The sequence below is a fragment of the Vicugna pacos genome, chromosome X (genome assembly GCF_048564905.1).
Source record: "Vicugna pacos chromosome X, VicPac4, whole genome shotgun sequence".
NCBI lineage: Eukaryota > Metazoa > Chordata > Mammalia > Artiodactyla > Camelidae > Vicugna > Vicugna pacos.
The window spans coordinates 10,989,389-11,004,320 of NC_133023.1; the positions used below are offsets into that span (position 1 = coordinate 10,989,389).

General features: G+C 40.7%; 1 protein-coding gene across 1 annotated transcript in view; it reads right to left on the minus strand.

Annotated features, from left to right (window-relative positions):
- Window positions 1-3,607: 3,607 nt before the first annotated feature.
- The window catches only part of VEGFD (vascular endothelial growth factor D), a 34,308-nt gene continuing 22,983 nt past the window's right edge, over window positions 3,608-14,932 (minus strand). Inside the window, exons 4-7 of the mRNA XM_006212643.4 lie at window positions 11,884-12,032; window positions 10,430-10,530; window positions 4,850-5,045; window positions 3,608-4,255 (exon numbers count right to left, since the gene is read on the minus strand). Coding sequence (XP_006212705.2) covers window positions 4,129-4,255; window positions 4,850-5,045; window positions 10,430-10,530; window positions 11,884-12,032 — 573 coding nt within the window. The 3' untranslated portion in view covers window positions 3,608-4,128. The remainder of the gene's footprint in view (window positions 4,256-4,849; window positions 5,046-10,429; window positions 10,531-11,883; window positions 12,033-14,932) is intronic.

Consider the following 14,932-nt stretch of genomic DNA (forward strand, 5'->3'; position numbering starts at 1 on the left):
AGGAACCAAGCCGGAGGTAAGGCATCTGTAAATATCTATGATAAAAGGTAGGGAGTGATAAGTGCCACATAAGAAATACAAGAAAAATATGGGCAGTTCAGAGGGACAGAGTGTTTCTGGCTGCTGACATTTAGGTAGTGGAAGTAAAGGGCTCCTGTGCAACTGCTGGGAGTAAGATTATTCCAAGAACAATGTGACCAGGGTACAGAGATGAGGCTGGCTGTCCAGTGAACACTGCTGTGCAATTACACGGGGTGAGGGGCGGAGAAGGGGAAGGGTTCAGTTAGGAGAAAGGTGTCATTTCCAGTGAAGGTTGGAGCAAACCAATAGAGGATCGTACTAAGGAAAACGGACTTGATGTTGAGTCAGACTTCCAGCCAAGATGACATTTTCATTGGGACTTTTTTGATACTCCTCTCTTCTCATTCTGCTTCATAAAGAAAAATAAGAGACATAATTTAAATGAGAAAATTCAAATGTTACTGCTGTGATACAAAGAAGATCATAAACATTTCCATGTATCAGAAACAGAACCAAAATTCAAAATGGTGATCAGAACAAAGCTACATGGGTCCTGGACTCTGTATGTGGAAGCAGGAAGACACTGACCAGGAGTTAGCTCTTACAGAACAGTAAGAGACTAACAGCTCTCCACGTGTGGCTAGAGATAGGAACCAACCTTGTGGGAGACTATTATGTGGTGGCCTTCAATAAACCACTTTTCCTATATTCACATCCTTGTCCAAGCCCCTCTCACATCGACTCTAGGCCTGTTCATGGGACTTGCTTGGCCAATGAGACATCAGTAAATGAAATATAGCAGAAGCTCAGTAAGTGCTTATGCCCTGGGGCATGTCCTAGTGGAAGATTTCTTCTTTCTTTTTCTTTTTAAAATACATTTTTAATCAATCTTTTTTGGGGGGAGGGGTAATTAGGTTATTTATTTATTTATTTATTTTTAATGGAGGTACTGGGGACTGAACCCAGGACCTCATGCATTCTAAGCACGTGCTCTGCCACCAAGCTATACCCTCCCCACCAGAAGCTCTCCTCTTGAAAGCTGATGGCTATGGCGTGAAGAAGCTCAGGCAAGAAGATATTGAATGATGAAAAGCCACCTGGAGAGAGACCCTGGAGAATGAGAGTTGGTCTTGTGCATTCCAGTGGCAGATGAGTTCCCATTCACTGGTCATCAAATCAACACAGTACTTCAATACTAATGAACTAATTATTTATAAGGCATCTACTATTTGCAAGACATTGTTCCCATACTGAGGATTATGAGTAAATTAGACAAAGTCCAGTTCTGGGTGAGCAAATGACCAAATCCATTAAGCTCACAATTTTCACCTATTTCTTTCCTTAAAAATCCCTAAAATGGATTCTTTGGGTCATCTCCTTTATCAACTATCTCAGACAGTATTTTAATCTCACCCAACACTGACCATTATGCCATTGAATCTATTTTTATCTGTACAGGGCCTCCCACCACCCTGCTGTAGTCACAGATTTATGATCGGTGCTGTCCTATTAATACATTTTCTGGCCTCGTGGCTTAGATAATCAGGGACAACATGCATCACTGGTGCTTATCGTGTTTGCTTTAAGCTCTTGGGGCTTTCTCACCTATTTTTATTTTGCAACACAATTTGTGGGTTGAAAACTTTCAGCCCACCTTCCAAAGCTATTAGTATGATAAATATTCCCATACTATGCCCAGTGAACTCAAAGGCAAGAAGCCAGTTACCCCACCTCCACCCTGAGGACCGGACCCATCCCAGCACAGACACAACCTCAGGGATCCAAAGGCAAATCTCTTGGTGGTTACTGAGGGTTGGGGAGGAAGCAGGGGGAGGGGTTTCAGAAGAGGAAAGCCAGATCTCCTATTGTTTTGTCCGGAAGTCACTCTTATATCTCCATCTAAATGGCAATTAGGAAGCCCAAGCCACTAACCAAAATACAGTTTGAGTGGGTTTTAGGGCAGATCCAGGAATCCAGTAGAAGCCAAGAATTCTGCTCACAGTCGCACTTCTCTTTTAATCCCTTTTATGTGTGAAGTACATTGTATTTTTCACATTGTTTTCATTGATGGTGTGAAATGAGCAACTCCGACACAAGGAGATGGATGATAACTTCCATTTAGCAGGAGAGGAAGCTGAGGCCCCATGAGGTTGCTCAGCCTCATAATGCGATGAAGTGGCAGAAGCTGTCCTTCAGCGCAGGTCTTTTCTCCTTGTCCGAGACACAGCCTCTCTTTGCACTAGTCAAGGATGGACAAAGTGACTCCTAAACTGTGCGGTGGCCCTTGAACCGTCTGCTACCGCAGCTTTCAAGGGAACTTAACCAAATACTATTGAGGAGAGAGTGGTAGAAACTGAATGAAGGGACAAAGCAGAACGTGAAATGCTAATATAGTTAAGAAACTGCGTTACCTGTGAATCCTTTCAGAAGCCTGAGAATCAAACAGTAACACTGGACAGAAGAAGGCCCGTTGACATAAAGGTCATAAGTGAGGACAAGAGGAACAGTGGCAGGGGAGGAGAGACTGGGCCAATGCCAGGAGATGAGGAGGATGGTGATGGCAGCACTGTGGGGATGGGTCCCAGGCCAGGTCAAGGTGGCCCGTGTCCCCAGGGCAGGGAGCCCCAGGCCTCAGAGAACTTGAGTGAAGGAGGGGAGAATTCAGGAAGTGCTTAGGAACCTGAGAGAGGATGGGCAGGGATTGGGGCCAGAAGCCAATATTTCTCCCATGTGGCTTTGGAAGAAACAAAACTCTTTTCTGGTCTATTTGTTTATCATTATCTTTCTCCGTAGTACTACATTGCTCGACAGGGTCTGGTCTAAGAAGCTTGGGTGACACAAGTTTGATCAGGACACAGCTGCCAATCATAAGAAGGTCAGAGCATAGTGGGGAGATAACATGAACACAACTATTTACACAGGTGGGTGATAAATACTGTGACAGAGTGTGTTTATCGCTCTGTCGTCTATTCAAGATGCCTGGGGAGGGCATCAATTGTTATTTGCTGAATAACTTAGTTCTGCTAGTGCTGCTGAATTCCCCGTTATACCAAACTCAGTTAAGTCTACACCATCAGCAAGTTATTTGTGGGAGCATTTTGGAGAAAAAGGAAAGGAGGAAGGCTTGGGCTCCCTTTCTGGGCAGTTGTAGAGCAGAGAGAAGCGGCATGTGGCCCCGAGAATTGAGATGTGGATGACACCGCTGGTTGAGTAAGTGCAGAAACATGGAGCTGCAGGTGGCCAGAGGAAACATACCGCCAAAGATGTCCAAGGCACCAGTGGGCTCTCCTCCATCATGGGATGGGGGTCCAGTCAAGTTCAGTTGAAGGTCAAGTCAAGGTAAATTGAATCTCAAAGGAAAGACTGATGTCCAGCTGATTTTTGGGTCACGTTTATTTAACCTCGTTTAGAATCTTAAACCTTCTGAGAGCTACTCCTTCAGGTTCTCAAAATTGGCATCTAATTTCATTGTGTTCATGTCGCTCCCACGCCTCCCACTTCTGAATTCCTTTCTCTTTTAAAAACATCTTTTCTTTAGCATAAAATTCAGAGTGGTAGCATAGTAAATAACACAAAATTCTCCGGCTTGAATAATGTGTTTATTTTTTTTAAATACACTTAAATATGAAACAACAGACAGTAGTTTGGTAAACGTAGAACTACAAGCTGGACAGTCATCAGATAATCAGTGCTGATCATACAAATCAAAATCTGCATAAGAAAGAAATCAGAATAACTCACAAGAGAGTTGCAATTAGCAAAGGACTCGGAGACTATGCAAATGGCCTCATCTGCTCTGAGTAATTAATCACATGGCGCCTGTCATTCCATGATGATCAAACCTTTTTCATTCACCCAAAAAAGGAGGATGGGGAATGCAGATTCCTTCCTCTCCATTCCTTGGTGTGCAGAGCATCTTTAGTTAGAAGACATCTGTCAGTGAGCCAGGGAATCCTCAGCTGGTGTTTAATGGAGGGTCGGTCTGAATTCACTGTGGTACTGTGTAAAATGGATTTTTTCCCTAACACCTGGAACAGTGACAGCAACTTGGCAAAGTAGCATGCTGTTTAAAATGACAGGGATGGGGAATTGGGGATCGAAGCTGAATCAAGGATTTTCTCGACTGTGGGGCCCATGGGTGGCCCTTTTCTCCTTTGGAAAGCGGCAGTGCTTTGGACAGGCTGGTTTTCCATTTGTACAGGTTCTAGTGTGAAAGGGGCACCTGTCCTCACAGCTGTTACAAAAGAAAACAAACATGAGAATTCAGAATCAAGGACTAAATACAAAATTAAAACTCTCTTCTGACTCGATTACGTTTTCCAAGTAAATTTTCCACATATGTAATTAAAATGTCAATATAAAATCCTGAATGGTTATCCCACAAGGTTTCAAAATTTATGAAAGCACAACCGCTAACTTCTAAGTGTTCTATTTATCAGTAAATTTCTTGCTATATAAATCCAGTGGCATCCCCTTCCTTTGAAGAAAAAACAAACTTATGTGGACATATATTGAGAAAGAGACTGAATAAAGAGTCTGCTGATCTGAAACCACCCCCGAAATAGTTGTTTAAATTTCATCAATTTTAATTTTAGCTTAAGATCCATAAGCCTACAGCAGCAGGCAGGATTTTCATGATTTCACAATTATTCATCACTCTACATACTCTCGCTTATTCCTGAGTTGCCAAACCTCTGTTTTACTATCAAAAAGGGGGCTTGGCACTGAATAATGAAATTGGCTTAATCAGGAATCTCACTGAATGTAAATGGCATTTATGCTAAATGTCAATGACTCAAGTTAAGACGAGAGTGCAAAAGCCATTCACCTGCAGGTGTCTGGGTGAAATGTCTTGTGCTTTTGGCAGCAGCTCTCCAGACTCTCTCTGCACTCAATGCAACTGCAGTTTTCTGGGTGCTGGACGAGATCTCTGGGACACGGTGTTTTGCAGACACACTCACAACGATCTTCATCAAACTTCATGTGCGGCCCACAGAGAGCCAGTTCCTGGAGAGGAGCATGTTCTGAACAGAAACAGGAAAGTGTTAGTCGAATAGCTGTACTGTAGAGAACATGATCACTCAAGTCGGTTGTATACTTTCCATCATTCTAAAATAACTTGGATTTACCCATTCTTCTTTGGTGTGGATCTTTTCCCCTTATGTTTTCACAGGGTGAAGGAGAGTTACCTCTGATTTCACAATACTAACACAGAATTCATGTGTTCACTTAAGTCTGTGCTACAAATGCTGTAAAGGGAATATTTTTGATATGATATAGTTTTTAGAGATTTTTAGGTTGGTGACTTGTTAAAAAAAGCAAACTTTCACAACCAAGTACTAGTCATAAAATATAGGATGTCTAAGGATTATGAGTCTAGTCCTTCCCAGGTTTTAGAAGAAGATTAAAAGGAGAGAAGAAGAGAAATATTGGCATTGTAGAAATACACCTCAGACCTTCCAGACTATGGGTAGAAACAGTGATGTATTTCCTTAACAGAGATCACAGCACTAATAGAAAAGATACAACAGTGATCATGAACTCTGAGTCCACAGACATCTATTGGAAGATACGATTAGCTGAGAGGAGGGTCTGAGAAATTTTTGACACACTTAGCTGACAGATGCTTCTTCTAGAATGTACAAAATAATTGGATAACTACTATTCCATGTCTAATTCTGATCGTCAGGTTGAAATTCATCGCAAAAAAAAAAAAAAAGAAGAGGCAGAAACTTTGGAAGAACTTGACATGCCACCTCAGCATTCTTGAAAGGTTTGGAGGAAAGTTAAGCGGTGAGTGTCTTCCTCACACCCGCTGCTCTCTCAGTCTGCCTCACTTAGGGAACGGCGCCACCACTCCTGACCACCTGCCATACTGAGTCTAATTACCATGGCCACCCAGTTCTGCCTCCCTGCATTTGTTATTTTTCATCATCGCTGCCACTGCCTCAATTCAGTTGGTGCCTTGTGTTTTTGTGTAGATGGCTGTCACTCACTCCACCACAATTTCAATCAATCTATTCTCCACAATATCAAATGCAAATTTAATCATGTCACTTTAATGCTTAATTATCTTAAAAGGTTCCCCTCTTTCACAATAAAAGCCAATTTCCCCACCAGGACATAAGAGACCCTCCATGAACTGGACCCTACTAACCTCCCAGACTCATCCTCCGTCTGTCTGTATGTCTCTCTCACGTACCCTATACTCCATACATACCAAATTATAGTACTCTTTGTTCCCGTGATATGTCAGAGTCTCTCAACGCCATGCCTTTGGCCTTGTCCTTCCCTTTGCTAGTCATCCTTTCCAACTGATATCTTTCCCAACTTCATGTTTAAGTAAGTGCCCTCACTCTGGGTATTTCCATCCTGTCCTTCCTTGCACTGCTTACATTTGTGTCTACTTCTATGTTTCCTTCATTAATTAAAAACTCCTGAAGGTTATAGGGATCAGGTCTCATCGTCCTACCATAAAACAGGCACTTGATAAACATTTGTCTAGTTTATTTGTTGTAATAAACTGGTCCTGAAGAAGGCCGATATCTGGAGACTCTGAAGAATCCCATCCGAGACACTGGGTTAAAACATATGGCTTGCCAATGTCTGGCTATCTCATGTTGTCCAATCTCATGATCTTAACTGCGCTGTGGTTGATGATCTTTGAGGGACCATGTGGGATGGGTGTTGAAAGGCTAGATCTGGGGATACTTCATCCTGAATTATGTGAAGAGGGAAAAGGTAAGCTTTGTAAGCCATATGTCAGCCAAGAAGATGTCACTTTGGGGCAAGATGAGACTAGACAGAAGCTCTTAGGAGATTTGCATAGATCACTAGGTGGCAGTAGAGGTTCACTTAGAACACTGCAGGGTTGGCCCAACTCCATTCTTGTGGCTGGCCTCAATCCTTACAGATAAGTTAAAAGTAACAGAGACTGGATATAGGAGAACTGGGTGAAGCAGCAACTAGCTAAGGGCAATACTTGAAAGTATTGTGTATCAATTTCAATCCTAGGGAAGCTGATGATGGGATACCCCAATGTATTAGGTCCTCAGCTTTGTTCCATTTATCATTTTTATCAATAAATGGATGAAATGTTTTCCAAGTAAATTCTTGAATTTGCAGGTATCTTGAGGAATTTAAAATCTGGAATCAGGACTCATATATATATATATATATATAGCAGGTTAGAGCAATGGCCTGAATCTAACAAGATGAAATTAAACTGGACTTGGATTCACCAACCCACACATGCTCATTCAGGGAAGAGAAGTCCCTGTAGAAAAGGCAGTTAGTTGGCTTAACAGCCCCATGTGTGGAGAAAAAGACATGTAGTGAACGTAAGCTCAGTATGCGTCAGTGTTTGATGGGGCCACTAGAGAAGTGACCGTGAACTTGGCCCATATTAATTGAATTGTGGGAGATGAAAATTAGAAGTGACAGGGATCCAGGCTACCCCATGCCTCTCAATTCCATCACTGGGACAACTTCCCAGAAGGTCCCCTTCATCCCCGCCTGCCCTAGGCCAACCCATTCTCTTGTCGACTGTCACTGGGTTGATTGTGTTAAAATTCTAACTAGCGCTGGTACTCTCTGCTTGAACCAGTGGAGTGGTTTCCTTTTGCGTTTAGCATTACATCCAAGCTCTGGGACAAGGTTCACAAGGTCCCCTGTTATCCTCTCCAGATTGCTCTCTTGCATCTACCTGGCCGCCCCCGCCCTAAATCCCCGCCATGCTGAACTTCTTCCAGCATCCCGACATGCTATGGTCTCTCACTTCCAGCCTGAGCAGCCATCTTTCCCCTGCTCAGAGCACTCCTCTCTTTCCCCAGTACTCTTCGTACCCTCAACATACATGTGCACTGACTAAGTCTCTCTCCAGGAATTATCTTCAGCAGAAAGAAGCTGCCTCACACAAAGTGATATCCCCTCCCCAAGACAGTCCATATCCAGGCTGTAGGACCCAGCCCCCTTGCCTCAATTTAAGACATCCCCACAAAGGCGGTCCCGGCTTCAGCTCTCCACAGGATCGGCTATTGCCACTTGGCAATCGCAGTACAGTTCAACTTGTCTCTCAGCCCAGTCCTGCCTCCCTCTCACCTTTCAACACACTCCTGCATGTAAAGCTCCCGGGTACAAATCTCTCTCCCAGGAGCTTTGCATCAGGGAAACTTTGATTACAATAGCCTTTAAGCTATACGTTTACAGCCTCCCACAACAACTTTCTAAAGCAGTTTAAAAATGGGTCACATGGAGAAAGAATGGGATTGGTTTCACATGGCACTGCAGGGTAAACCTGAACTGATGGTCCAGAGCCAGGTGGTCCAAGTTCATAGCTATAAGCCACACTGAGCATTAAGCGGCAAGCCTGAATTGAGATATGCTGTAAGTGTAAACGACACACTGGATTTCAAAGGTTTAGCACCAAGAATGAAGGATGGATCATTGACAAATTTGATATTGCTTGCATGCTGAAATAAAAGTATTTTAGATATTTTGGATTAAATAAAATATTAAAATTAACTTCACCCATTTCTTTTGACCTTTTTAATGTGAGTACTAATGTAAGTTATATATGCGACTCTCACTGTAATTCCATTGGACAGTACTGTTCTAGACAGAGACAGAGATTCAGGTTCAATATAGTTTACTAGCAACAAGAGTGTGTCCAGAGTAACTGAGCTGCCTCAGTGGGTTTGGCAGGTTTCTCCAGGATTGATAAATTTTCTAGCAGAGGATGGCTGAAGACTTGGTAGGGAGGATACACATGAAATTCGAGATCTGCATAGGCATGTATAGAGTTACCATATGGTCCAGCCATCCCACTCCTAGGCATAGATCCAGAAAAGATCAAAACTCTAATTTGAAAAGAGCACGCACCCCAATGTTCATTGCAGCACTATTACAACAGTGAAAACATGGAAGCAACCTAAATGTCCACTGACGGATGAATAGATAAAGAAGATGTGGTGTATATATACAATGGAATACTACTCAGCCATAAAAAGAATGAACTAATGCCATTTGCAGCAATATGGATGGATCTCGAGATTATCATACAAAGTGAAGTAAGTCAGACAGAGAAAGATAAATATCGTATGATATCACTTATATGTGGAATCTAAAAAAATAACACAAATGAACTTATTTACAAAAGAGAAACAGACTCACAGACATAGAAAACAAACCTATGGTTACCAAAGGGGAAAGTGGGGGGGAGGGATACATTAGGAGTTTGGGATTAACAGATACATACTATTAAGTATGAAAGACATAAACAACAAGGTCGCACTGTACAGCACAGGAAACTATATTCAATACCTTGTAATGACCTATAATGGAAAAGAATCTGAAAAAGAATCTATCTATCTATCTATCTATCTATATATCTGAATCACTTTGCTGTATAACTTAAACTAACAGAACAATGTAAATCAACTACAAAAAACTATAATTAAAAAAAAAAGATCGGCATGGACATTTAAACTACATGAACTTTAAGATTCCCTCAAACCCTGGGTTGAGCTTTCATGAAAACACTTAGAAGGAAGCTGAGAGACAGAAGCATAGAAAATAGGTTGTTATTTAGTTTCTAGGACGGACTCCTTAGAGTTGAATCCTTACTAGTCTTGCTTATAGATTATAGTTTAAAACAATCAAGATTCAAATTGCATGATTCCTTGTGATCTTTTCAGGGGAATCATGTCAAGGTCTCTGGGAAGTGAATTAAAAAGTGCATTCATTTTCAGCCAGGTGTCCATGACCAAAAACCAGAGCCTTCTGAGTTATGTGCAGTGATGACAGCCTATCTCATCTGGTTCCCGACTCCCCTTATCCCAATAGCCACGTTTTGCTTTTACTTTGTCCTAGTTTCCGAAGTTTTCTCTTACTCACCGTTTTTCAAATTATTGGCATGTTTTCACATGACACTGTTGAAAGAAACCAACAAGTCCAAAATAACCTTGTGTTCCTGTGAGACTTTCATACAAATAAGTTAGTAAAATGTAGTTGACTCGTGTTTAGTTCTGAAGTAGCTGTCTTTAAAGGTTATCATCCCCTTTCACATTCAATGTTTTGGGATGCTTAAAGCACTTTGGACTTTTCTTTAAGATTTAAAAGAATGATGCATTGGTGGATGTGTTACAAAATTATAGCACAGAGGGCTCTGGAATCTCACTGCTTCTATCACTGTTACCTGTGTGACCTTGAGAAAATTACTAGACATTTTGCTGTGTCCATTTTGTAATTGTAAAAAAGAAAGGGATACTAACCACACATGATAGGAGTATTGGGAGGATTAAATGAGTTGATACATATAAAAGGCTTACAACATTGCTTGGTCAATAAATATTAGCTGCTATTGTTATTTTTATTATTACTATTACTATTTCACTAGTGCTATCATTACCTTCCATTCCAGGGAGGGGATTCTCGTCCTGTAAAATGCATTTACATTTGTTGCTATCCCACAGCATGTCAACAGGACAGAGTTTCTTGGAATGGGAACAGCTAGGAAAAGAAAACAATAAATCAGATTTTAAAGCTTTCAAGGGTCATCAGACCTTTGGAACATTTGTTTAAATAATGAGTACATTTCCAAGGGGAGAAGAGTTAAGAGTCATTTTACAATGTTGTATCAATTTCCAGTGTAGAGCACAATTTTTCAGTTATACGTGAACATACATATATTCATTGTCGCATTTTTTTCGCTGTGAGCTACCACAAGATCTTGTTAAGATTTTTAAGGAGCTTAAATTCATATTTATGAACTGCATGCTATTAGGTAGTAATTCTGTAATTACAAATATTCTCTGTGGAAACCTCTGGAAACTAAACTGTCATTTTGGCAAGTTACCGTCTTTTTAAGAAGATTGGTGTTAAAACTATGCAAATTAGCTGTCAACAGAGCTTATTTTACCAAAAGTAAATAGTGTTCTAACATAGCTCCTAAGCCTTATCTTCTTTAAAATGGAGGTAAGAACATTGACCAGGACAGCAGGAACGTCTTGAGGATAAACGTTCTTTTTATCTGTTTCCTTTTCTGCTTGAGAAAGGCAGAGGGGTCTTCTTGGCTCAGTGTTAACAAACATATAACCACCAGCTCATCCTTCACTTGCTACTCACACAGAGTGTTCACTCCTTTACTTTTGCAAGACCTAAGTATCCAACTTAGTTACTTTATATTTTTATTCAGTGGTTATAATTTGCCCTTTGTTCTCTATATTAAATGCTTCCCCCCACCACCAAATGAATCACTTACTTTGCTTTTAGAACACTTTTGGGGGTCATAATTTGTCTCATGAAGAATCACAAAATCCTCACAAGAAGATGTCCAAGTCCAAATTAATTTTAAGTCATTTTCACTTAGAATAAGATTTCCCATTTGGTAATCTTAAGCAGAAGGGTTAAAAAATTGCCAAAATCGGATGCAGGGAGTTTTGTCACTCCCCAGAGACTCCAGGAATGTTTTTTCCCTCCTAGTTTTGGGACTTAAATTTATAAACAGCCTGAAATGAATTTAATCTAATGCTTGCTCTGGAATATGCAAAACTGGAGACTGGAGTAGAGTTTTACAACCACATTAGACTATGCACATTAATAAGAACAAAAGTGCTCACAAGTTGACATTCTGAGTTCATAACCACTGAGCTTTTGGGTCTTACTGCAATATACATGTAACACCTAATTAAAAAAAAAGAATAGAGATATATATTTGCCAAACAGTTACCTGTAGATCTGAGTTAGAAGCTAACAGAAGAAGAGCTTGAAGAGAGTGTGATGACTCTATAATTAATGAAGTATTCTCCACACACACTTTAGCAGTGGCAAGAACAAGCATAATGAAGTATAAGAAATGTTTACCGATCTTCTTCTGGGATCTGGATGGATCTTCTGATAATTGAATACGGATGGCGGGGAGCCGTGGACAAGCACTTACAACCTGTATGGTTGGCAACTTTGACAGGCACTAATTCAGGTACTGATGTCAAAGGCACTGATATCTGAAAGAGCTATAGTAGAGAAAGATAACTATGATACACATTTTTAAAAAAATGTCTACTGTCTGCATTTTTGCCTTTATCTTATGGTGGTGATTTTAGCAAACTTGTCCATTAAGAATAGAAGTAGTAAGGATAAGGGCTGGCATGATGGAAAGAATGCTGGGCTGGGAGTCAGAAGACTGGGATCTTATCCAACTTTATCAGGTATTTAACTTTGGTCAAATCTCCTAACTTTTTGGTGTCCCTGGTACCCTTGTAAAATAGTCCCTGCTCCTGCTTTAAAGTTGTAAGGATTAAATGAAATTCTAGCTGTGAAGTTTCTTTGAGACCATGGTAATAGGTTATTGTTAAAAAATATTTACTTATCCCTTCCCACGCCGCCTCCATTGAATGAATACAGTTTCCTGTTCCTTGACTTTGGACTTGGCCATGTGACTTGCTTTGGTTGACAGGACATTAGCAGACACGACACAAGCACAAACTTGAAATTGTGCATGTGTTCTGGGGCTTGTTTTCTCATGCTCTCTTTCTCATGAGAAGAGCATGATCTGGCAGGCTTGCTGGTCCAAGGGATGAGAGACACAGGGACCAGAACTAGATTCAACCTGCAACCTTGTGTCCAGCCCACTCTGAACTAACTGAATCTCAGATACATAAATGAGAATAAGTTATCATTGTTTGAAGCCACTAAGTTTTAGGGTGTTTTTTATGCAGCATTACATAGTAATCACTGACTGAAACAAGATCATCACGCCCAAACAAATAATTACAGGTAACATCAATATCATTTTTTCTATGTTTCTACATGCCAGCCCCTGTTGTAAGCACTTTTATATTAATTCATTTACTCTTTATAACAACATTAGAGGGTGGGTTTTTTAAATTACCCTCCCCTCACTCAACAGGTGAAGAAATAGATGTACAGAGAGGTTATATAACTTGTCTAAAGCCAAAGAACTCCTGATTGGAAGAGTGGGGATTTGAGCCCAGTCAGTCTACTCTAGAGCCAGAGGGGATACTCTTAAGAATATTTCTTACTACTTTTGAGAATGAAATTACTGTGACCAGAAGAAGCGAGATGGGATCTCATCAAGTAGAATTTAGAGAAATATCAATTACTTTGTTCTCAGAGTGGGTTCTCTGATACATGGATGAATTTGAACTTGATTTTAATATTCTGTCCATTCAATCACCATTCCATGCAGTCCTTACTACACAGAGTATTCATTTATTCACTTAGTTTCTAAGAGATATTTCACCGAATAGTCTATAACTCTGGGTTGAGAGGTAGTTTAAAAAAAAACTACTATTAAAATGTTCAGATATGCATATTTGAAAAGAAAAACTGCTGTGTACTTCCACTTGAGCACATTCTTTAAAACTACTCATTTGTTGAATACAGCAGTCAAAATAAAGTACTCAACTATCTATTAAGTGGAAACAATCCATTAAAGTTGTGTTTATCCTGACCTTTCGCTGTGTAATGGAACTTCTGTGAGTCTAAGAGAGTGTTTTTCAACTGTTTATTTTGCATGAATTTCATCTTCTTGCGAAATTTTTCAGCTGCACTCTAGGGTATAACATGGCCATGAACTAAAGCCTCCTACGTTATGCAAGCTTTGTTTCTACTGACAGTTGATGCTTAGCCATACTTATGTCATTTTTTTCTTCCTGATTGTCAAATAGAAGTCAGAATTTGTACATGTTCCAAGGTTCTTGAAAAGAATTTAGAAAAGAAACTCTACAGTTTAAGGGATATTTTAAGGGCTACTAGAAGGGAAAAATTAAGGATAAGTTGACCTGTTACCAAACAAACCAGCATTCCATTCTTTCTGTCCAATTAAGATAATTACCTAACATGAATATATTCAACGCATACGTAATTTTACTGTAATATCTCTTTTCATAATCATGCGAAAAGACTGTCTAGGCAAATGTGACAATTACATGAATATGTCAACATGCATGAGGAATTTGCAACACAGAACCAATGGAAATGTAGTTTGACTTACTCTTTTTAAATGTTTTCCTAAGATTGTTATTACTGCCCTACTATGCAACATTTATCACATTTAACAACAATATGGTAGTGATAGAAAGAAAAACTTACCTATTGAGCAAAAGGGATTTTATAAGATGGAGTGGGAAGAATCATTTCTTTCTTTTTTTTCAGTGGGGGAGGTAATCAGGTTCATTTATTTGTTTATTTTTGGTGGAGGTATTGAACCCAGGACCTCCTGCATGCAAAGCAGACGCTCTACCACTGAGCTACACCCTCCCCCTGGGAAGAATCATTTCTTTCACAGGGACTGGAGGATTATTTTCAAAGGTCTTTTGAGCTGGATATTCTCCATTTGCCTCTCCCGAGACACCATCCTCTCTCCTTCCTTCCCCACTGGCATGCTGACCTCTATGGACCTGATCTAGGGGCACCCTTGTCTCCCACCCCCACCCCTCTTGGGCTAAAGGTTGGCATTGGCTGCCACTCCTCCAGCCCACCCATTAGCCCTCTTCTCCACTTTCTCTCTGAGCTCCCATAACGGCTCCATCCTCTTGCCTCTTCAGTCTAAGGGTGGGAACAGCTTCCCCTTTCTGCCAGCCCTGGGTACTTCACCAGGCCCACCTCCTTCCCCAACCCTGCCCACAGCCTTCATTAAAGTCTCCTCAGTCACTCCATTTGAACAACACCGAACCTAATGAATACATAAGACTTTGGTTGTCTTCGTTCCTTTTAATGTCTGTTCCAGTAACTCCCATAGGATTTTCTGATTCTTGACATTATAGCATCAGACAGACAGTAACTGACAAGGGTTCAGTAACTGGCAAGGGTTCAGGTTCTTCTTCCGTTGGTGACTAACACTGTATCCTGTAACTTACCGAACAAACCTGGATTTGAAGCACAGCTCTGC